Raw genomic sequence first — 18,314 nt, 5'->3', positions numbered from 1 at the left:
TCAAGGCCCTTAGATCTAGGAAAGGATGCAGTCCTATTCTCTTTGAAATCAGGAAGTACCTGGAGTAGAATCCTCATCCTCTTTGCCTTTGTGGTACGGGCTCGACCACTCTGACCGTTAAAGAGTGAGGAGAGCTCTGCTTGTAGTACCCTCCTGATGTGCTACCAGAACCCAAAACGGGCCAGAAGGGAATTTGGCGGGACACCCAATAGGCTTAATTGGTACCCCTGATGGACAGTGGACAGAACCCACTTGTCCAAGTGTTATACTGGGCTACTGGTTCGCAAAAATAAATATATAAAATAATAAAGTCCTTCATTAAGAGGATTACATCAGGCTTAGGAGAACTATATGAGCATTTTTCAGAGTATCCAGCCTATGGCTTACTGCAGACAATTGCTGCAAAGAGATTTTTCAAACCTGTAATATAATAATTTAAACATTTATAAAAGGAAGCATTCAGATCTGGACAAAAGTGTTTTAAAATTGGCTAGACCTTAACTATCTGAACTTCAGCTGCAATAGGGCATTTAGTTTCTGGAGGTCTCAGGAAAAAAAAATAGAAGGGAGATTCAGGGCATCCATAAAATTAATTTCTAAGCCGGCTATAGTCAATCTGTTGTATGCAATTGTTTACAGAACCTTTAAAATACTGTACAAATTCCCCCCCTCCCCCCAGACATGACTGACTTCCATCTCATCTAATATAGATGTTATAAATTTAGAGCCTGACTGCAGATGAACTAAATTAGCCAACATTTTATTAGAGACTTATTACCGTAGAAATAAAACTTATGAAATAATGGATGCAATGATCCATCCGCCCTTGCAGATGTTGTAACCTCAGAAAACTAACCTCATTTTCAGAGGAAAGAATAGTTGACAATGTGTATGTAGTCATCTGGTTAAAGTGATAATTTCAGCATCTAAATTTTTCCTTTTAGCTACAACATAATAATGACAGCAGAAAGAGACCATAACTGGTAGCCAAGCTTTTCAATACCACTTTAACAGCCTCCCAATACAGAAGGGGCTTATCCCCATGCTCCTTCCATTTTTCTACTAAAAAAGTTGAGAAATGTTTAACAATAATCCAGCAGCCATCCTCATGGCCTACACTGAGTTGAGCAAGGTACCTCAGTAGGCAAGTCACTGGATTGTAGTCAGAGCTGATTGCAACTTCAGTGTTTACAGTAGTGACTAAATTCTGAAAACAAAATGAGTCCATTCTCATCTGCATAGGATGGACCCTAGCTTGCTGCATAAATTCTCATGCCAAGGGATTTAAAGTATGCCACATACCTATCACGGCCAAATTGTCACATGGCAATCTGTGTCCCTTAAGCGGGCCTACTTCCTGCAGCTTACCTCTAGGGCTTCCCAAACCTGGCCTGGGGACCCCACAGCCAGTCGGGTTTTCAGGATATCCAGAATGAATGTGCATGAGATAAGTTTGCATATACTGAGTCTCCATGTTATGCAACTTTCTCTCATACATATTCAACTGTCTGTGGGGTCCCCAGAACAGATTTAGGAAGCTGTGCTCTAGATCTATTCAAGTATGGAATACAATTAAAATCTCCCCCAATAATCAATGAATATATTCCTAGAGACAGGATCTGTATCAAATTGGACACCCCCCCCCAAAAAAAAGAAAACAAGAACAAAAAGCACACCTCAAGACTATACAGATTTGGAGCATAAACCAGAAATATAGTAGGCCTTCTAAATAACTTACCCAGTATGATAAGTCTCCCCTCAGAAAGCAATGGAAATATGGCCAAAAAATGCGATATTCAAGGTGCAGCACCCGAATTCTTACTGCACACATCCTGCTGGGCTCACATCACATGACCCCGAGTGCGATTTAAAGAAATATATAGACTAATCTATTGACATAAATAAAGTGCATATTTTGCTATGAACATTGTGTCATTGTATTGGTTGTTTTTAAATGTGTAATATTTTATTTTATATATGAATGGCTAGCCGTAGGATACATTTGGAATTGCAGAATACAATATAACAAAGAAGACTGCAACACCTGCTCCCTCCAACACACACACACACACACAAGCCAGCCTTGCCCAGTTATTGTCTACACATGCATGCTTAAACTCTTAGAGGACACACTGTCTTCTTCCTCATTTGCAATCTACCATCTTAGGAAAGAAATATACATGATCCTCCACTTAGCATCCAGAACCCCTTCCCTCCATGCATCTAAAAAAAAAAAAAAAAAAAAAAAAAAAAAAAAAATCACAAAGCTGTGTAATTAACCTACCAATGCTCGTGTGGCCATTGCTTGAACATCCGGCCTCCAAGGTCCCCTATATAGCCTGCCAGACAGCTCCAGCTATAAGAGTCTGCATTTCTGCTAAGACTGCTGGTTTAATTCTGCCATACTGAACACAGGCTATTTTGGGCACATATCGTATACTGCTCTGAACGGAAATGTACCATGTGAGAGAAAAGATAACAGGAGTACCCGCAAAGATATAGTTTACAAAAAAGTCTCCAATTGTCATTTTACAATCACAGCACCATAGTCCTCTTATTCAACACCCTAACTAGGCTGTATTAAAAGATTCTCACTCTGCAGCTATGCCCACTCACTTATTTGTACCTGACTACATTCTAAGAGAGCGAGAGGAGAAAAAAAAATAAAGTAAAATAAAAGTTTTTAAAAGAAACTGTCCAATACACTACTTTCTCCTTTCTATACAATATAAAAGTGACCTAGGCATCGAGATCAGCAGAATTACATACTGAAATAGTCCATGTCTAAGCAGGAGGCTTTTTTGGCAGTGTTACTTTAGCCTTTGCACTGTGAAAATAAGTATTGGAATGACATTCAAGCTGCTTTGTGTTACTGCTATTCAGAAGTTCACGGTACAGTGAGCTGTGCTGCACATCAGCTTCAAGACCCCATGGTGCAGGTGGATGGGACATGCTGCTCATCATCTTCAGTGCCTTGTGGTAGAAAAAGCCATGCATGTTGCTTTTGTTACCATTAGGACATTATGCTTAGGGACGCTGCTCACCTTTAGGACTTCGTTGTACAGTGGGTTGACTGTGTTACGTTTGATTGTGGTTTTGCGTTTTCCTTGGCGGGATTTATCAGGCAGCAGGTAAGACTTAACATATCTGCAGATAAAAGACAAATGTGTCATATGTAGTGCTGGACTACTTTTAACCCTCCCTTCCTTATTGCATCATATAGCCTGCAAGTGGTCTACATGATTCCAAACCAGAAAGCAAAGCTCCTGCAACTAATCCCAGCCATGAGCTGCCCCCTCCCAATTTTGTCCAGCACAGCCCCATATCCCTGTCTCATTGCTGAATGGGAGGTAGTGCAAGCAGGAGCAGCTTAGTGGTACAAGATATGCCAAAGCCTGATCCTCTTATTCAGTTTGTGGGAATTAATATGAGATGCGATGTGTCTGAAAGAACCTTAGTACAGAAGTTGGGTGCACTTCTGACTGGATGAAGTTCACACAGTAAATGAGGGACTAGAGTGCTGGTGAGACAATGGCAGAGTAGGGATGGTGCTGTAGCTGTTCCTATCCCATTCTGCAAAAATTAGAACCAGAGAGGGTCTTTGGGGGTGGTATGAACAAGCATAAGAGGGAAAGAGTGCAAAAGGTGACTGGGGCAGATAGCCAGAGAGGGGAAGCCTAAGAGGTAGAGAATGTGGGTAAGAGGAGGGGGGGGGGGGGGGAAGGAGGGTGAGATGAATCCCTTTAATATGAATCTCAACACATATTACCAATGTGGCCCCATCAGGTACTCTGCACTCCAAACCCACACCAAATGAATTTAATTTCCTTTCCTGGAATCCAGGCAGACCAGTCCATCTGCGTGTGTTATGCCTCCCAACCAGTAGATGGAGACAGAGACTAAGTCTTGCTAATATTAGTCCACCACTACTTTTATGTAAAAAGCTAAGATAAATATTAATACAACAAACTTTCCCTCAAACCCCAAGCAAAAACCAGAGGGCTTCCAATGGAGAAAAACCAAACTGAACAAATATAACCTGCATTCCTTGATTAGGTTTACTACCTTAACATCCAGCATGCTAATGCACACAAGCAGTTATTTTGAAAATGAATCAGAAGAATGTTACACTTGACAGATCAGGGAGGGTCCTGGCTAGAATCAAGGAAATAAGATTCAGGTAAGAAATACATTTCTCCTTCATCCAGCTAGACCCATGGGTGGGACACTGCCAAGCCCACTCTAAATACTTCCAAACCAAGAGGAAGCCTCAACCCTGGTTCAAAGATTGAGATGACAATGCTTTAAATAAGTATGCAAGGAAGACCAGGCCGCCACTCTACAAGCCTTCATAAGACACCACCAGGCAAAGTTCTGCCCATGAAGCCACCTGCGTCCTGGTAAAATATGCTCTCAATTTTTTGGGAGGCAGCAATCCCTTGATATGTGAGCCTCTCTAGCACTTCCTTACTCTAACAAGCGACACCTTCAAAGCTGTTCTGACCTTTCTACAACCACTAAACTGAACAAATGGCACTCAGAAGTTATAAAATTGTCATTGACCTTACAGCAGAACAACTCCAAATATCTAAATGACAAAAGATTGAGCACATTCTTCTCTATTCAAGTCCCTTTGAAAGGAAGTGAGAAAATGTGAACCTATTTTCCAGAAGGAATGAAGGAACCATGAAAATATGTATCACCTTCTTCAAAGAAAAGGGGATCTCTACACATTAGTGTCTGCATCTCTGAAATACATCTGGCAAGATAAATTGCTACCAGAAAATCCTGCTTACTCTAAATGCTGTAAGATGGCTGACTGACATTCAGAAGTGTGAGAATCTCTCTTGGGTGATTACCTTTATTTCATAGTCTTCTGTTCTATTTTCTTCCTTTGAATGGGCAGAAAAAGAGGAAATTTAGGTCTGGGCCTTTCCCCACGGCCCCTCCAACGCTCCCCCTTGATGGGCCCGATAGATGCCCAAGTTATGCGCAGCAGCCCACTGCCATGGACCCATCTGCTGGAGAGAGTGGGAAGGGAATTTGAGCTCCCCTCTCTCCCTGGCTCTCTTTCACTTTTGAGCCCGGCAGAGGGAATACCCCCTGGTAACACCGCAGCTGTGAGTTTCCCCGAGAGTCAACTGAGATGCCGGACTTGGTCGTGTGTGCAGCGATTCCAGCAGGAGGTGATGTGTTTGAACTTGGACAGCTAGCTAAGGATACTTTTTGAGATGGCAGACAGGGAAGTGCCAAGAGAACTAACAAAGGTGCATTAAGTGAACTTTCATTATCTTCTGTAATCGCTAGCTCCAGTCCAGTATTTTCCTTGGAGGCTATATGGGACACCCTAGTGGAACTTCGAAGTTCTATTTTTCAATAGTTTTCTCTCTTTGTGCAGAAATGTAAAGATTTGGAGCATAAAGCTTGTTTTGCTAGTACAACTACTGATTTGGGACAACTTACATCTATACGGTGTTCAAGTAAATTCTGTTCAGACCCAAGTTGCACTGGTTAAGGAAAATGCTAATATGACCTTAAAAGTTGAAAATCTTGAGAACACGGAAGAATAAAAATCTTAGGTTCATTAATTTACCCAAAGTGCCTTTAATATCTCCTAGAGAGATGTTCAAGAGATATCTAAATGAAATTTTGCAGGTTCCTGAAAATGCAATTCCCCCTGTTTCCAGGAAGATGGACTGGAGTCTTTGGTTCTAGCTGTGGACGTTTCTACTATGCTTTGAAACTTCAGACACCGAGATGGCAGTTCCGGCAACGCTCATTATATCGCATTGAGACATTTTCCATCATAGATCACAATATTTCTTGCAGATTAAAGTACAGGTTTTCACAGATGTCTCTAGACAGACCCAAAAAAAAAAAGTGGAAACCAATTTCTCTTAATGCATTCGAAAGTTCAGCAAGTGGGAGGGGGGGAGGGTATCTTTAAATTTTCATGCAAATGTATGGTTAAATACCAAAGTAATTCATATATTTATGACTCCCCTTAGCTGACCCAATTTTTGATTTGGTAAAACACCTTCTGTTGGTTCCTCTTATAATCTTCAGTTGTAATAACTCGCAAATAGTTCCCAATTATGTATATAGCTGTTAAATTCGTTACTGTTTTCTTTGTGGTACAGGGTGGCCCATGGAAAGGTAGCCTGACTGCGTGGCACTGGTATTGGAGGTGGGCTACTTTTCCATGGGCCACCCTGTATTACTCCTTGGGTCTCCCCCTTCTTGAGGGCTTAAGGAATTGAGTGCGATAATCTCTATAAAATGAACACAAGTTTATTTTTCTATTTTCTTCTCTCAAATTTCTTTTTTTTTTTTCAAGACATATCTTGTATATTTTGAAAATGCATAAATTAAAAATTAAAAAGGAGAAAGCAGCTTAAGTGACCCTCTCTTCCTGGTTGGTCATCCTTTTAAGCCTCGAACACCACCAAATTCTGATTCCAGGGAGGTACTGATTCTCTTACTGAAGGCTGAATATGCTTCACTTCCTGAAGGAAAACACCACATTAGGATAAGACAAAGGTCTGCCCATCAACCGGTCTCCAACAAATAGCTATTACCTGCACCTTAGAGTTAAGGACCAACCCTTATTCAATCCTCCACCCCCCGCCACTGCAGGAATTCTAAGACAACTGGCACTGAAGCTCCTCTGGCTGAGATTCTTACCTAGCACCAATCCTCAAACAAATTCCAAACTCTCGCATATAACAAGGATTTAAAAACGTTCTTGGACCACAAGAGGGTATTTATAACCTGAGAATATCCCTTCTCTGTTCAGCCCCTGAGAATCTGTCGAAGTAAAAACCAAGACATACCCTCATGAACCACCAGCTCCTGAACAGCTGGCTGATCCAGGATCCTTACTAGATCTACATACTAAAGAAACATTGGTCAATTGGGAGCTATCAATTTCATTAGCTCCTGATACCCTGAAATCATCTGCAAGACTCTGTCCTCCAGAGGCCATAGATGGAACCACAAACCGGCCAGTCTTGAATCAGGGCATCCAAACCAGATGAACTTCTTACCATTCTTCGGCTGAAAAATCTTCACACCTATGTATTTCTGCTGATAGTCAACAAGTCCATCACTGGTTATCCCTGGGAGAATGCTTCTAAGGTCCAGCCTATTGAAACTGAGAAAGTCCATTTGTATATTCTGTACTGCTACTATAAGAGTAATGGAAAACCCTTTTACATGCTTCTCTGCTCAGACTAACCACAGACTGACACCTGATCCCACTTGGGGGAGATAAATGCCACTACCATAGCACTGGCCGACAAGATCCTGACCACCTAACCCTGCAAAGAAGAAAACTAAAAAAGACTTCCTTCCCTAGTGCTCTGGTGTCTAGACTGATAGACCACTTGGGTTCTTCTGTATTCTGAGTGCCTTGAGCCATTATATAGTGAATGCTCAAGGCTTCAGTAACTGGCATCTGAGGTCACTATTATCCAAAAGGGAGATTCAAGATCCAAGATCTACTCCCACTGTCAGGTTTTTAAGTACTACCAAAGCAAAACTCTCAGGCTTTTATCAGAAGGTAATCTCATGAATGATACCTGGGACTGAGAAGACTATTTCAAGACCAAGTCCCTTTGCAAGGGTTTCATGTGCATCCTTGCCCAAGGTACTAAACCTAAGGCAGCTACCATGAAACCCAATATCTGGAGAGAAATCCACACCATGCATTTGGTTCTGCAACTTCCAGATTTTTATGTCTGCCAACTGGACCCAGACTTCCCTGGTATCAAACTAAATCCCCAGGTGCTTCAGGAATCAAGAGAAACAAGAGGCTCTTGTTGAACTTGGAAATGCAATTACTGCATCACTCTGGCATTCATCTTCAGTCAGATCCTGCAATCATCCAGACTCGGATGCACCAAAATACTTTTTCTGTGTATGGCCACCACAACCATCACCTTGGAAAAAGATTTTTGAGCCATAAGCACCCCAAAAAGGGAGAGCCTAATACTAAAGATTCTCCCCCATCCCTTCACTGCAAGGTGAAGATATTTGATGTTTTTCTTTTATTGGAATATGCAGATGCGTTGTCAGATCTAAATAAGATTTTGTTGTGCTGCTAATATAAAACGTCAGAGCCTCCATCCTAAACTGGAACACCTTTAGAGCCTTGAGCTGAATAGGGTGAGATACTTTCCCCCTTTTGTACCACAAAGTAAAAGGGGTACAGAACCTGACCCACAGAGCACAGAACCAGAATCGGCATCTCTATATTCAGCAACCACACAAAAAAGGTCTGCACAGCTTCCCCTTATGAACAGATCGACAAGGGGAAACTATAAAGTGACTGAAGAAAGGATGGGGAAACCAGAGTGTAGCCATCCTTGATGACTAAAACCCACTGATTCAAAATAATAAGGACCCATCTCCAATAAAAAGCTGATCACCACCTACCTCGCCTTTGTAAAGGAGAATTATCTCCACACCTTTACTGGAAGGTCCAAGAATTTCCTGTCCAGACCAGACCACCCAGAGACTCCAACCTTACTTCCCTTCTTGTAGTTCTGAAGAGTCTGTAATCTACTAAAGGGTCTAGACCACAGCCATGTGCCAGTCTCCTCAGCTTCACGCACTTGGAATCCCTAAAGAGGCTCCAAGCCAGAACTGGCCACATCCTCTTAGGCTGGTCTTCGGGCAGTCTGGGGACTTTGAATTCCCCACCCATGCTTTCACCAGCTTTTATAAATCTTTTTCCAAAAACATACGTTTGGTCCACCTTGCCTTGGAAACTAAAACTGCTGACTAGCTGCATAACTGTAGCAAACGATAGGCAGTTACAATGGAAGTCATACTTAGAGCTGAAGCCTGGATCAATTCATATAAAGCATCCACCAAAAAGGTCACCCTTGGTGCCATTTGAGTTGCATCCTCCAGGATTGTCTTCACACATTCTAAGGTACTTGCCTGTATGTGTTGAGACCAGTCTTACCCTAGCAAACAATACTGCTGTACACAGCAGCCTACTGCACCAAATCAGCATCTTCAAAAGCCTACTTAAGCACAACATCTTTCTATCCTGAACATCCTTAAAGGGCAGAGCCCCATTCCACAGGAACTGTGATCCTCTTCCTGACAGCACAAATGAGTGCGTCCTTAAGTTCCAGCTTTTCCCTATCCTGAGCAAGAGGACTACAACCTCGCTATAGTCTCACCCCCTTTAAAATTTAATTCTGGGGCATCCCATTATACAGATCTAATCCTTATCTATGCCAAAGAAAAGCTTTGAATGGTTTCCTTAAACATTATAGAGCCTTCTAAGTAAAGAGATTCCTATCCTCTTTTCCCCCTCCCTCCTTTTCTTAGGGACTTTAAGACTATGGGAGAAAACTCTTCTTTGTGGAACCAAACTGTTCTGGATCAGGTAAACATCCATGTTTGCTATCCAAGCAGTTAAACTTTCTCTCCAATCAGTCCTCAAGACAAAGATTCTGTAAGTTTGAAATTATTTATTGTACAGGTAAATTCTACTTACAATTGTTGCATTTCAAACGTGAGCTCCTAGGCAAAGCTCTTTGATAACTAGAGATGAGGTAGGAGAAGGGGGAAGGGAGTCTTGTGTTGCAGGAGGGGGAAGGGAGTCTTGTGTTGCAGGAGTTGGTTTATGGTAGAGGTAGGAAGCATGAGGAATATGAGGCTGATTTAGTCCTTAGAAGAAGGCAGTAAGAGAGAAGGTAAAAAACATGATCGTTTCACAGGGTGTTAGAGTGCTGCTGGCTCAGAAGCACGCATGGAGTAAAACTGAACTCCCGTCGGGAGCTGCTAAAGAAAAACACCCCCACAAGAAGGAAGCAGGGGACAGGGTCCAATGGCAACGAGCCTGAGAACCATGTAACACAGGGGGAGCACGAAGGGTAGTCCTTTGAACCTATAAGGCACCTAGGAAGACCAGTTAGATTGAGGGGGATTCAAGCTCTTCCGATGAGAGAAAGTGGAGGGGGGAGGAAGCTTCTCTTAAGGGCAAAGGCTCCTCTTAAAGGTAAAGGCTCAGATTTTTATCATGGGCTACAAGAAGTGTTTCAGTTTTAAGAATCCTCCAAAAGGGAGGACTGCACTAAACAGTTAAACTACAATATGTATACAGATACAAACATGTACCCACTGCTGGGGACAGAACACAAATCATAGCCGAATTATCCTCTTCCCTAGGAGAAAATGCCTCCTGACTCACCCTCACTGCCACTTTCCCTACCATTATCCGAAAGCATAAAAGACTTTCTCCCATCCCGATCCTCTACTTTTCTCATTCTTTTGCACAGATTCCCAGGAGAGTTCCTGGGGAGGGGGCCTCACAGGAGAGAAACCTGGAGCTGCACTCTGCCCCATAGAAAAAAGCCTGATGTAAAAACTTCAAAGAAGGAATCACCACCTGAAGAAAAGGGATCTCCTCCTCTGGAGGAGCCATGGACCAGACCCACTGCAACGTCCAAGACTGCTAGAACCAGGGCAGGAAGCCCCTGCTGTGAACTACTTCTTGCAGTTCCAATATGGCCACAGTTGCTGCCATAGCAGCAAGCACGCTGGCAGAAACAGACTGCAGACAACCCTGCTTATCCGGCCCCCCTGGGACAGATGACTACATACGCTACCTTAAAACCATAACAAATTGCCATGCTGGGTCAGACCAAGGGTCCATCAAGTCCAGCATCCTGTTTCCAACAGTTGCCAAACCAGGCCATAAGAGCCTGGCAAGTACCCAAACACCAAGTCAACTTGATTAATAGCAGTTAATGGACTTCTCCTTCAAGAACTTATCCAAACCTTTTTTAAATCCAGCTACACTAACTGCACTAACCACATCCTCTGGCAACAAATTCCAGAGTTTAATTGTGCGTTGAGTGAAAAAGAACTTTCTCTGATTAGTTTTAAATGTGTTACTTGCTAACTTCATGGAGTGCCCCCTAGTCCTATTATCCAAAAGTGTAAATAAATGCTTCACAACCCCTCGTTCAAGACCTCTCATGATCTTAAAGACCTCTATCATATCCCCCCTCAGCCGTCTCTTCTCCAAGCTGAACAGCCCTAACCTCTTCAGCCTTTCCTCATAGGGGAGCTGTTCCATCCCCTTTATCATTTTGCTTGCCCTTCTCTTTACCTTCTTTGTTGCAACTATATCTTTTTTGAGATGCGGTGACCAGAATTGTACACAGTATTCAAGGTATGGTCTCACCATGGAGCAATACAGAGGCATTATGACACTGTCCAATTTATTAACCATTCCCTTCCTAATAATTCCTAACATTCACTGCTGCAGCACAGTGAACAGACGATTTTAAAGTAATATCCACTATGATGCCTAGATCTTTTTCCTGGGTGGTAGCTCCTAATATGGAACCTAACATTGTGTAACTGCAGCAAGGGTTATTTTTCCCTATATGCATCACCTTGCACTTGTCCACATTAAATTTCATCTGCCATTTGGATGCCCAATCTTCCAGTCTTGTAAGGTCCTCCTGTAATGTATCAAAGTCTGCTTGTGATTTAACTACTCTAGATACTTTTGTATCTGCAACTTTGATATACCTCACTCGTATTCCTTTCCAGATCATTTATAAATATATTGAAAAGCACCGGTCCAAGTACAGATCCCTGAGGCACTCCACTATTTACCTTTTTCCAATGAGAAAATTGACCATTTAATCCTACTCTGTTTCCTTTTAACCAGTTTGTAATCCACAAAAAGGACATTGCCTCCTATCCCAAGACTTTTTAGTTTTCTTAGAAGCCTCTCAAGGGACTTTGTCAAACGCCTTCTGAAAATCCAAATACACTACATCTACCGGTTCACTTTTATCCACATGTTTATTACCCCCTCCAAAAAAATGAAGCAGATTTGTTAGGCAAGACTTCCCTTGGGTAAATCTATGTTGACTGTGTTCCATTAAACCATGTCTTTCTATACGATTTTGATCTTTAGAATAGTTTCCATGATTTTTCCCAGCACGGAAGTCAGGCTCACTGGTCCATAGTTTCCTGGATTGCTCCTGGAGCCCTTTTTAAATATTGGGGTTACATTGAGCACCCTCCAAGTCTTCAGGTACAATGAATGATTTTAATGATAGGTTACAAATTTTAACTAATAGATCAGAAATTTCAATTTTTAGTTCAGTCAGTACCCTAGGATGCATACCATCCGGTCCAGGTGATTTGCTACTCTTTATTTTGTCAATCTGGCCTACTACATCTTCCAGGTTCACAGTGATTTGGTTCAGTTCCTCTGACTCATCACCCTTGAAAACCATCTCCGGAACTGGTCTCTAACATCCTCATTAGTAAATCCGAAAGCAAATAATTTGTTTAGTTTTTCTGCAATGGCCTTACCTTCCCTAAGAGTCCCTTTAACCCCTCGGTCATCTAACGGTCCAACTGACTCCCTCACAGTTTACTTGCTTCGGATATATTTTAAAAAGTTATTAGGAGTTTTTGCCTCTATGGCAAACTTCATTTCAAATTCTCTCTTCACCTGTCTTAATGTTTTACACTTAACTTGACAATGCTTATGCTTAATCCTATTTTCTTCAGATGGATCCTTCATCCAATTTTTGAAGGATTTTTTTGGTTACAATAGCCTCTTTCACCTCACCTTTTAATCATGCCGGTAATCGTTTTGTCTTCTTTCCACCTTTAATGCGTTGAATATGTCTGGACTGCGCGTCTGTTGAAAAATATAATCCTAATGTCCATGCCTGTTGAACACTTAACCTTTGCAACTGTACCTTTCAGTTTTTTCCTATTTTCCTCTTTTTATCAAAGTTTCCCTTTTGAAACTTTAGTGTTAGGGCTGCAGATTTACTTATTGTCCCCCTTCCAGTTAGTTTAAATTTGAACATGTTATGATCACTATTGTCAAGTGGCCCCGCCACTGTTACCTCTCATCAAATCCTGTGTTCCACTAAGAATTAAATCTAAAATAGCTCCCTCTCTTTTGTTCCTGAACCAATTGCTCCATGAAGCAGACATTTATTACATCCAGGAACTTTATGTCTCTGGCAAGTCCTGATGTTACATTTACCCAGTGAATACTGGGGTAACTGAAATCTCCCATTATTTACTGCACTGCCAAATTGGTTAGCTTCCCTGATTTCTCTTAGCATTTCATCATCTGTCTGACCATTTTGTCCAGGTGGACGGTAGTGTACTCCTATCACTATACTCTTACCCAACACATGGGATTTCTACCCATATAGATTCTACTGAGCATTTAGTCTCTTGTATGATCTTTATCCTGTTGGACTCTATATGCTCCCAAAGTGCCACACCCCCACCAAGTTGATCCTCCCTATCATTGAGATATAGTTTGTACCCTGATATAGCACTGTCCCATTGGTAATCCTCCTTCCACCAGGTCTCTGTGATGCCAATTATGTCAATCTCATCATTTACTGCTCTACACTCTAACTCTCCTATCTTACTTCTTAGACTTCTGGTATTGGCATCCAGACATTTCAAAGTATGTTTTTTGTTTGTATTAACCTGCTTTTCAGGCGATAGGGATAATTTGGAAATCTTTAGCTCAGGTGATTTTCTAGATATAAGCAAATGGACTACATTTGCTTTTATTGGAACCTGTCAGGATGCCCTAACTCTCCTGTTTCATTAGTATCCTTCAAGGATACATTCCTCCGAACCATGCGCTGCTGAGTGACTGTCTGCTTTCCCCCCTTCTTCGCGTTTAAAAGCTGCTCTCTCTCCTTTTTAAAAGTTAGTGCCAGCAGCTTGGTTCCACTCTGGTTAAGGTGGAGCCCATCCTTTTTGGAAAAAAAAATAACAAAAAAAAATCTCCCCCCCCTTCTCCCTCTCCTCCCCACAAAGTTTAGAAACTTCACCCACCCAGTATATTAAACACTGAGCACATCCCATGCTTCTGAAGAAATGCCATCACTTCCTCCCTCAGTCCCTCAGACAGCAAACAGTTCTTCTGCTTGCTTTTTTTTAAATAGTTTTAATGAGCAGCAAACAAGCACAGCCACATCCAAATGGAAGCTCTCTGGTCCTCTCGAATACAAGATTTTCAGCTCAGGAGCTGCCATCCAAATTTTTGCCTTCTTTAACAGGCCTAATTAGGCCTCAGCTTGCAGCATATGATGCTTGCCTGCCATCTGCTGGACACCGAGAATACAGGCAGGCTGAGGTCAGCATGAGAACCTATAAGGGGTGATGTCAGCAAACTCAGTCTCCATTTGCTGATTGGGAAGCATAACTCATTAGTCTGGACTGGTCTGGCTGGCTCAAGAGGAACTCTTGTTACTACCTCACTAATTTTACCAGCCTCAGACTATTTTGCCTGCTGACTGCAGTTACATGCTGGCAGGGCCTGGAAAGGAAGCCTCTCAGCTGGACACTTTGGGCCCTCCTCTTGAAGCATAGATGCTTTCCATGCTGTGTGCCACTGCTTTTCCTCTCCTTCCCTCGTAGCAAGTGCCCTTGCAGCTAATCTAAATCTTTGTTAGATTGTTTGAATTGTTTGTTTAGATTGATATTTTGTTTGAAATTTATTATGTATGTTTTTATTGTATCCTGTCCTGAACACCTTGCTGGAGGGGCAGGTAATTTTTTTGAACCCCAAAAAATTTCAGACAGGTCTGATACCAAATCACAGAATGGACTCACTATTAAAACTTTAAAATAGAAGATGCCTTGACCTTTAGCACAATTTTTTTTTTTTTTTTTAAATGAAAAAGGTCAGAAAATATAATCCTGAAAACCAAATATCATGTAAGATTAGAGTCACAATTTGATGGAAGACATTCTAAACCTCAGACGTGTCACACCAACTTCCTGCACCCTGGAATAAATTCTAGCACTGTTAAGGGTTGGCAACTAATGTCCATCACCCACGGGTTGGAGCGCCTCTTTGCATCATCGCCGTAGGCCAGATTGCGACACTCCTTGATGTGGATGCTCAGAACCTGCATTCTGTGGTCATATTTCAGGGTGAAGATGATATCACCGGTCACGACAACATTGCCAAAATCCCCAGCCTCACTGTAAATACTCATCATGCTGCCCAGTGTACTCTGCAGGAAAAAAAACAAAACAAAAAAAGACAGGACAAACCCAGTGATCAGATACCATACCTACTGGCAATGCACTTTTCCTAAAAAAAAACCAAAAAACCAAAACTAATCCGGTGGCACCCTATTCTACTCCGGCTAATAAGAGGGTGGCTTTGCAGAGGAATGAAAATTGGTTCTTACCTGATAATTTTTGTTCCTGTAATACCACAGATCAGTCCAGAGAAGTGGGTTGTGTATCCCTACCAGCAGCTGGAGTCAGAGAACAAAACTTTGAGGCACTGCTACATAACGAGAGTGCTACCTGCAGTAACTCAGTATTGACCTGTACCCAAGCCCATGCTAACAGAACTAAATAACGAAGGATAGCACCCAACCAAGTTTCCAGACTACCACTTCGTCGCTGGCAAAACCCAGACCGAACTGCTAAAAACTGCTCCATGAATCATGTCTGCAAAAAAGAAGCTTCAACAATAAAAAAACTTAAGCAGGTTCTGACCAAGAAGTTTTGGTATCTGAAGAAAGGGGTGGGCCTCTGGACTGATCTGTGGTATTACAGAAACGAAAGTTAGCAGGTAAGAACCAATTTTCATTTCCTGAACATACCCAGATCAGTCCAGAGAAGTGGGATGTACCCAAGCCACCCTACACTTGGGCGGGAACCCAAAAGACCCGCACGCAGGACACTCTCAAAGGACAATTCACCAGAAGCCTTAACGTCCAGTCGATGTTTAGTGAAAGTGTGAAGTGAGGACCACACAGCCGCCCTACAGATTTCCTGAGGCAACAGCAACTGACATTCTGCCCAGGAAGTAGCCTGGGCCCTAGTGGTATGAGCTCTGAGCCCCAAAGGGGGCTATGTATGACGAACAAATGGCCTCTAAGACGTCCATCTCCCGTTGGATTAAAAACTGCTGTGTCCCCCTTTTTGGGACCACCAAAGAGAATGAACAAATGATCGGAACGTCGAAAGTCATTGGTAACTTCCAGGTACTGCAATAAGATGCATCGCACGTCCAAAAGATAAAGGTCTCTGCCCTGAGAGGACTCCCGCGACCACTGAGGGAACCCCAGAAGCTCTACAGTCTGACTGACGTGAAAGGCTGATACAACCTTTGGAATGAAGGACGGAACCGTGCGTAATGACACCCTATCGTCATAGATCCGAAGAAAAGGGTCATGACACAACAACGCCTGTAACTCTGAAATCAGATGAGCTGAGCAAATGGGCACCAAAAAGACCATTTTCAACGTCAGATCAATCAGCGAAGATCTGCGGAGAGGCTCGAAAGGGGGGGACTAGATAGTACCCGAAACACTAGGTTCAAACTCCAATCTGGACACACAGAACAGATGGGAGGCCGTAATTGCTTAACCCCCTTGAGAAACAGAGCAATATCCGGGTGCAGTGCAAGCGAAGAGCCATTAAACTTTCCAATCAAAGCACCCAGAGCCGCCACTTGAACACTAAGGGAATTGAATGCTAACCCCTTAGTGAGTCCCTGTTACAGAAATTCCAGGACCCGCAGGATGTCAACTGCTAACGGATCGCAGGAATGTTGGTGGCACCACGTTTCAAACAGTTTCCAGACTCTAACATAAGCCATAGAGGTGGCTGGGCGTCTCGCCTGCAGGAGCGTGGAAATGACCTGTTCGGAATAACCATTCAAGCGTAAACATCGCCTCTCAAAAGCCAAGCCACGAGAGAGACTGGATCCTCCCGATCTGAAAATATGGGTCCCTGCTGAAGCAGATGCTGCAGATGAGCAAGCTGCAAGGGATCCTCTAGAGCCATGCGAACCATGGGCGACGCAGCCACTCTGGCACTACAAGAACCACCCTGCCTGGACGGAGTTCTATCCGATGGAGAATCCGACCGATGAGGGGCCATGGAGGGAAGGCATACAGTAGAATTCCTGTGGGCCAAGGGCACACCAGAGCGTCGAGCCCTACCGAGCCCCTCTCCCATCGATGGCTGAAGCGTTTTGTCTTCAAATTCGCCTGTGTTGCCATCAGATCTAACTGTGGTACGCCCCACCTTGCACAGATGAGGTTCCATGCTTCGAGGGCCAGCTCCCACTCTCCTGGGTCAAGCTGTTGCCCGCTGAGGAAGTCCACCTGAACGTTCTCTACTCCTGCGACATGAGAAGCGGCAATCCCCCTGAGACGACGCTCAGCCCAGGCAAACAGGAGTCGCACCTCAAGCGCTACTGTGGGACTTCTCATCCCGCCTTGCCTGTTGATGTAAGCCACCGTCGTCACATTGTCAGAGAACACTCGTAACATTCTGCCCTGGATCCAGGGTAGGAATGCTTGCAGGGCAAGTTGAACGGCTCATATCTCGAGACGATTGATAGACCAGGATCCTTCCATCGGTGATCAGAGGCCTTGGGCGGACTTGTGTGCATACACTGCTCCCCAACCAGATAGACTGGCATCTGTGGAGATCAGCCAATTCGGGGGGTGTCCAAGTCCACCCCCCCCGTTCCAGATTGTCACTCGAAAGCCACCATAACAGACTGACTCTGGAAGCAGTGGCATTGGTAGGTGGAACTGCTCCAACACCGGACTCCATCGCGACAAAAGCACACGCTGTAACGGTCGTGAGTAAACGCCCACGAACCAAGTCCAAGGTGGATACTATGGAACCCAGGACTTGCAGATGATGCCAGACTGTCTGATTCTCTCTCCGGAGAAGGGCATGGATTTGGCCTTGTAACTTTGTCACTCAGTCTGTCGCCAGAAACACTTTGCCGTGCAAGGTATTGAACCGAGCTCCCAAGTAAATCAGGTCTTGGGTGGGTTCCAAGTAAATCTTCTGCACATTGATGACTCACCCAATGGACTGTAAAGTAAACATCACCATATGAACTGATTTCTTGCAGTCGTCCTGAGACTTCACGCGGATCAACCAGTCGTCCAGATAAGAGTGGACTAAAATTCCTTCCTTGCGGAGGAAGGCCGCAACCACCACCATCATCTTGGTGTAAGTTTGAGAAGCTGTGGAGAGTCCAAATGGGAGGGCTTGAAATTGGAAGTGCTGCCCCAAGACCTTGAAGCGCAGAAATCTTTGGTGGCTGAACTAGATTGGGATGTGCAGGTACACCTCCATGAGGTCCAGCGATGATAGAAACTCCCCTTTCTGTACGGCCGCCATTTCTGTCCTCAGGGTCTCCATTCGAAAATGAGGAATCTGAAGACAATGGTTTACCTTCTACAGATTGAGGATGGGATGAAACGTGCCCTCCTTTTTGGGGACCA

At 43.4% G+C, this 18,314-nt stretch overlaps 1 protein-coding gene across 2 annotated transcripts in view; it reads right to left on the bottom strand.

The window, feature by feature from the left end:
- SYTL4 (synaptotagmin like 4) overlaps positions 1 to 18,314 on the bottom strand; it is a 155,180-nt gene that overhangs the window by 41,108 nt on the left and 95,758 nt on the right. For both annotated transcript variants that reach the window (XM_029607400.1, XM_029607401.1), the window contains exons 11-12: positions 14,878 to 15,056; positions 3,045 to 3,147 (exon numbers count right to left, since the gene is read on the bottom strand). In XM_029607400.1, the coding sequence (XP_029463260.1) occupies positions 3,045 to 3,147; positions 14,878 to 15,056 (282 nt within the window). The remainder of the gene's footprint in view (positions 1 to 3,044; positions 3,148 to 14,877; positions 15,057 to 18,314) is intronic.

The sequence above is a fragment of the Rhinatrema bivittatum genome, chromosome 6 (genome assembly GCF_901001135.1).
Source record: "Rhinatrema bivittatum chromosome 6, aRhiBiv1.1, whole genome shotgun sequence".
NCBI classification, from domain to species: domain Eukaryota; kingdom Metazoa; phylum Chordata; class Amphibia; order Gymnophiona; family Rhinatrematidae; genus Rhinatrema; species Rhinatrema bivittatum.
Note: the sequence above shows the minus strand (reverse complement) of the source record. Positions and strands in the feature narration are given on the sequence as shown.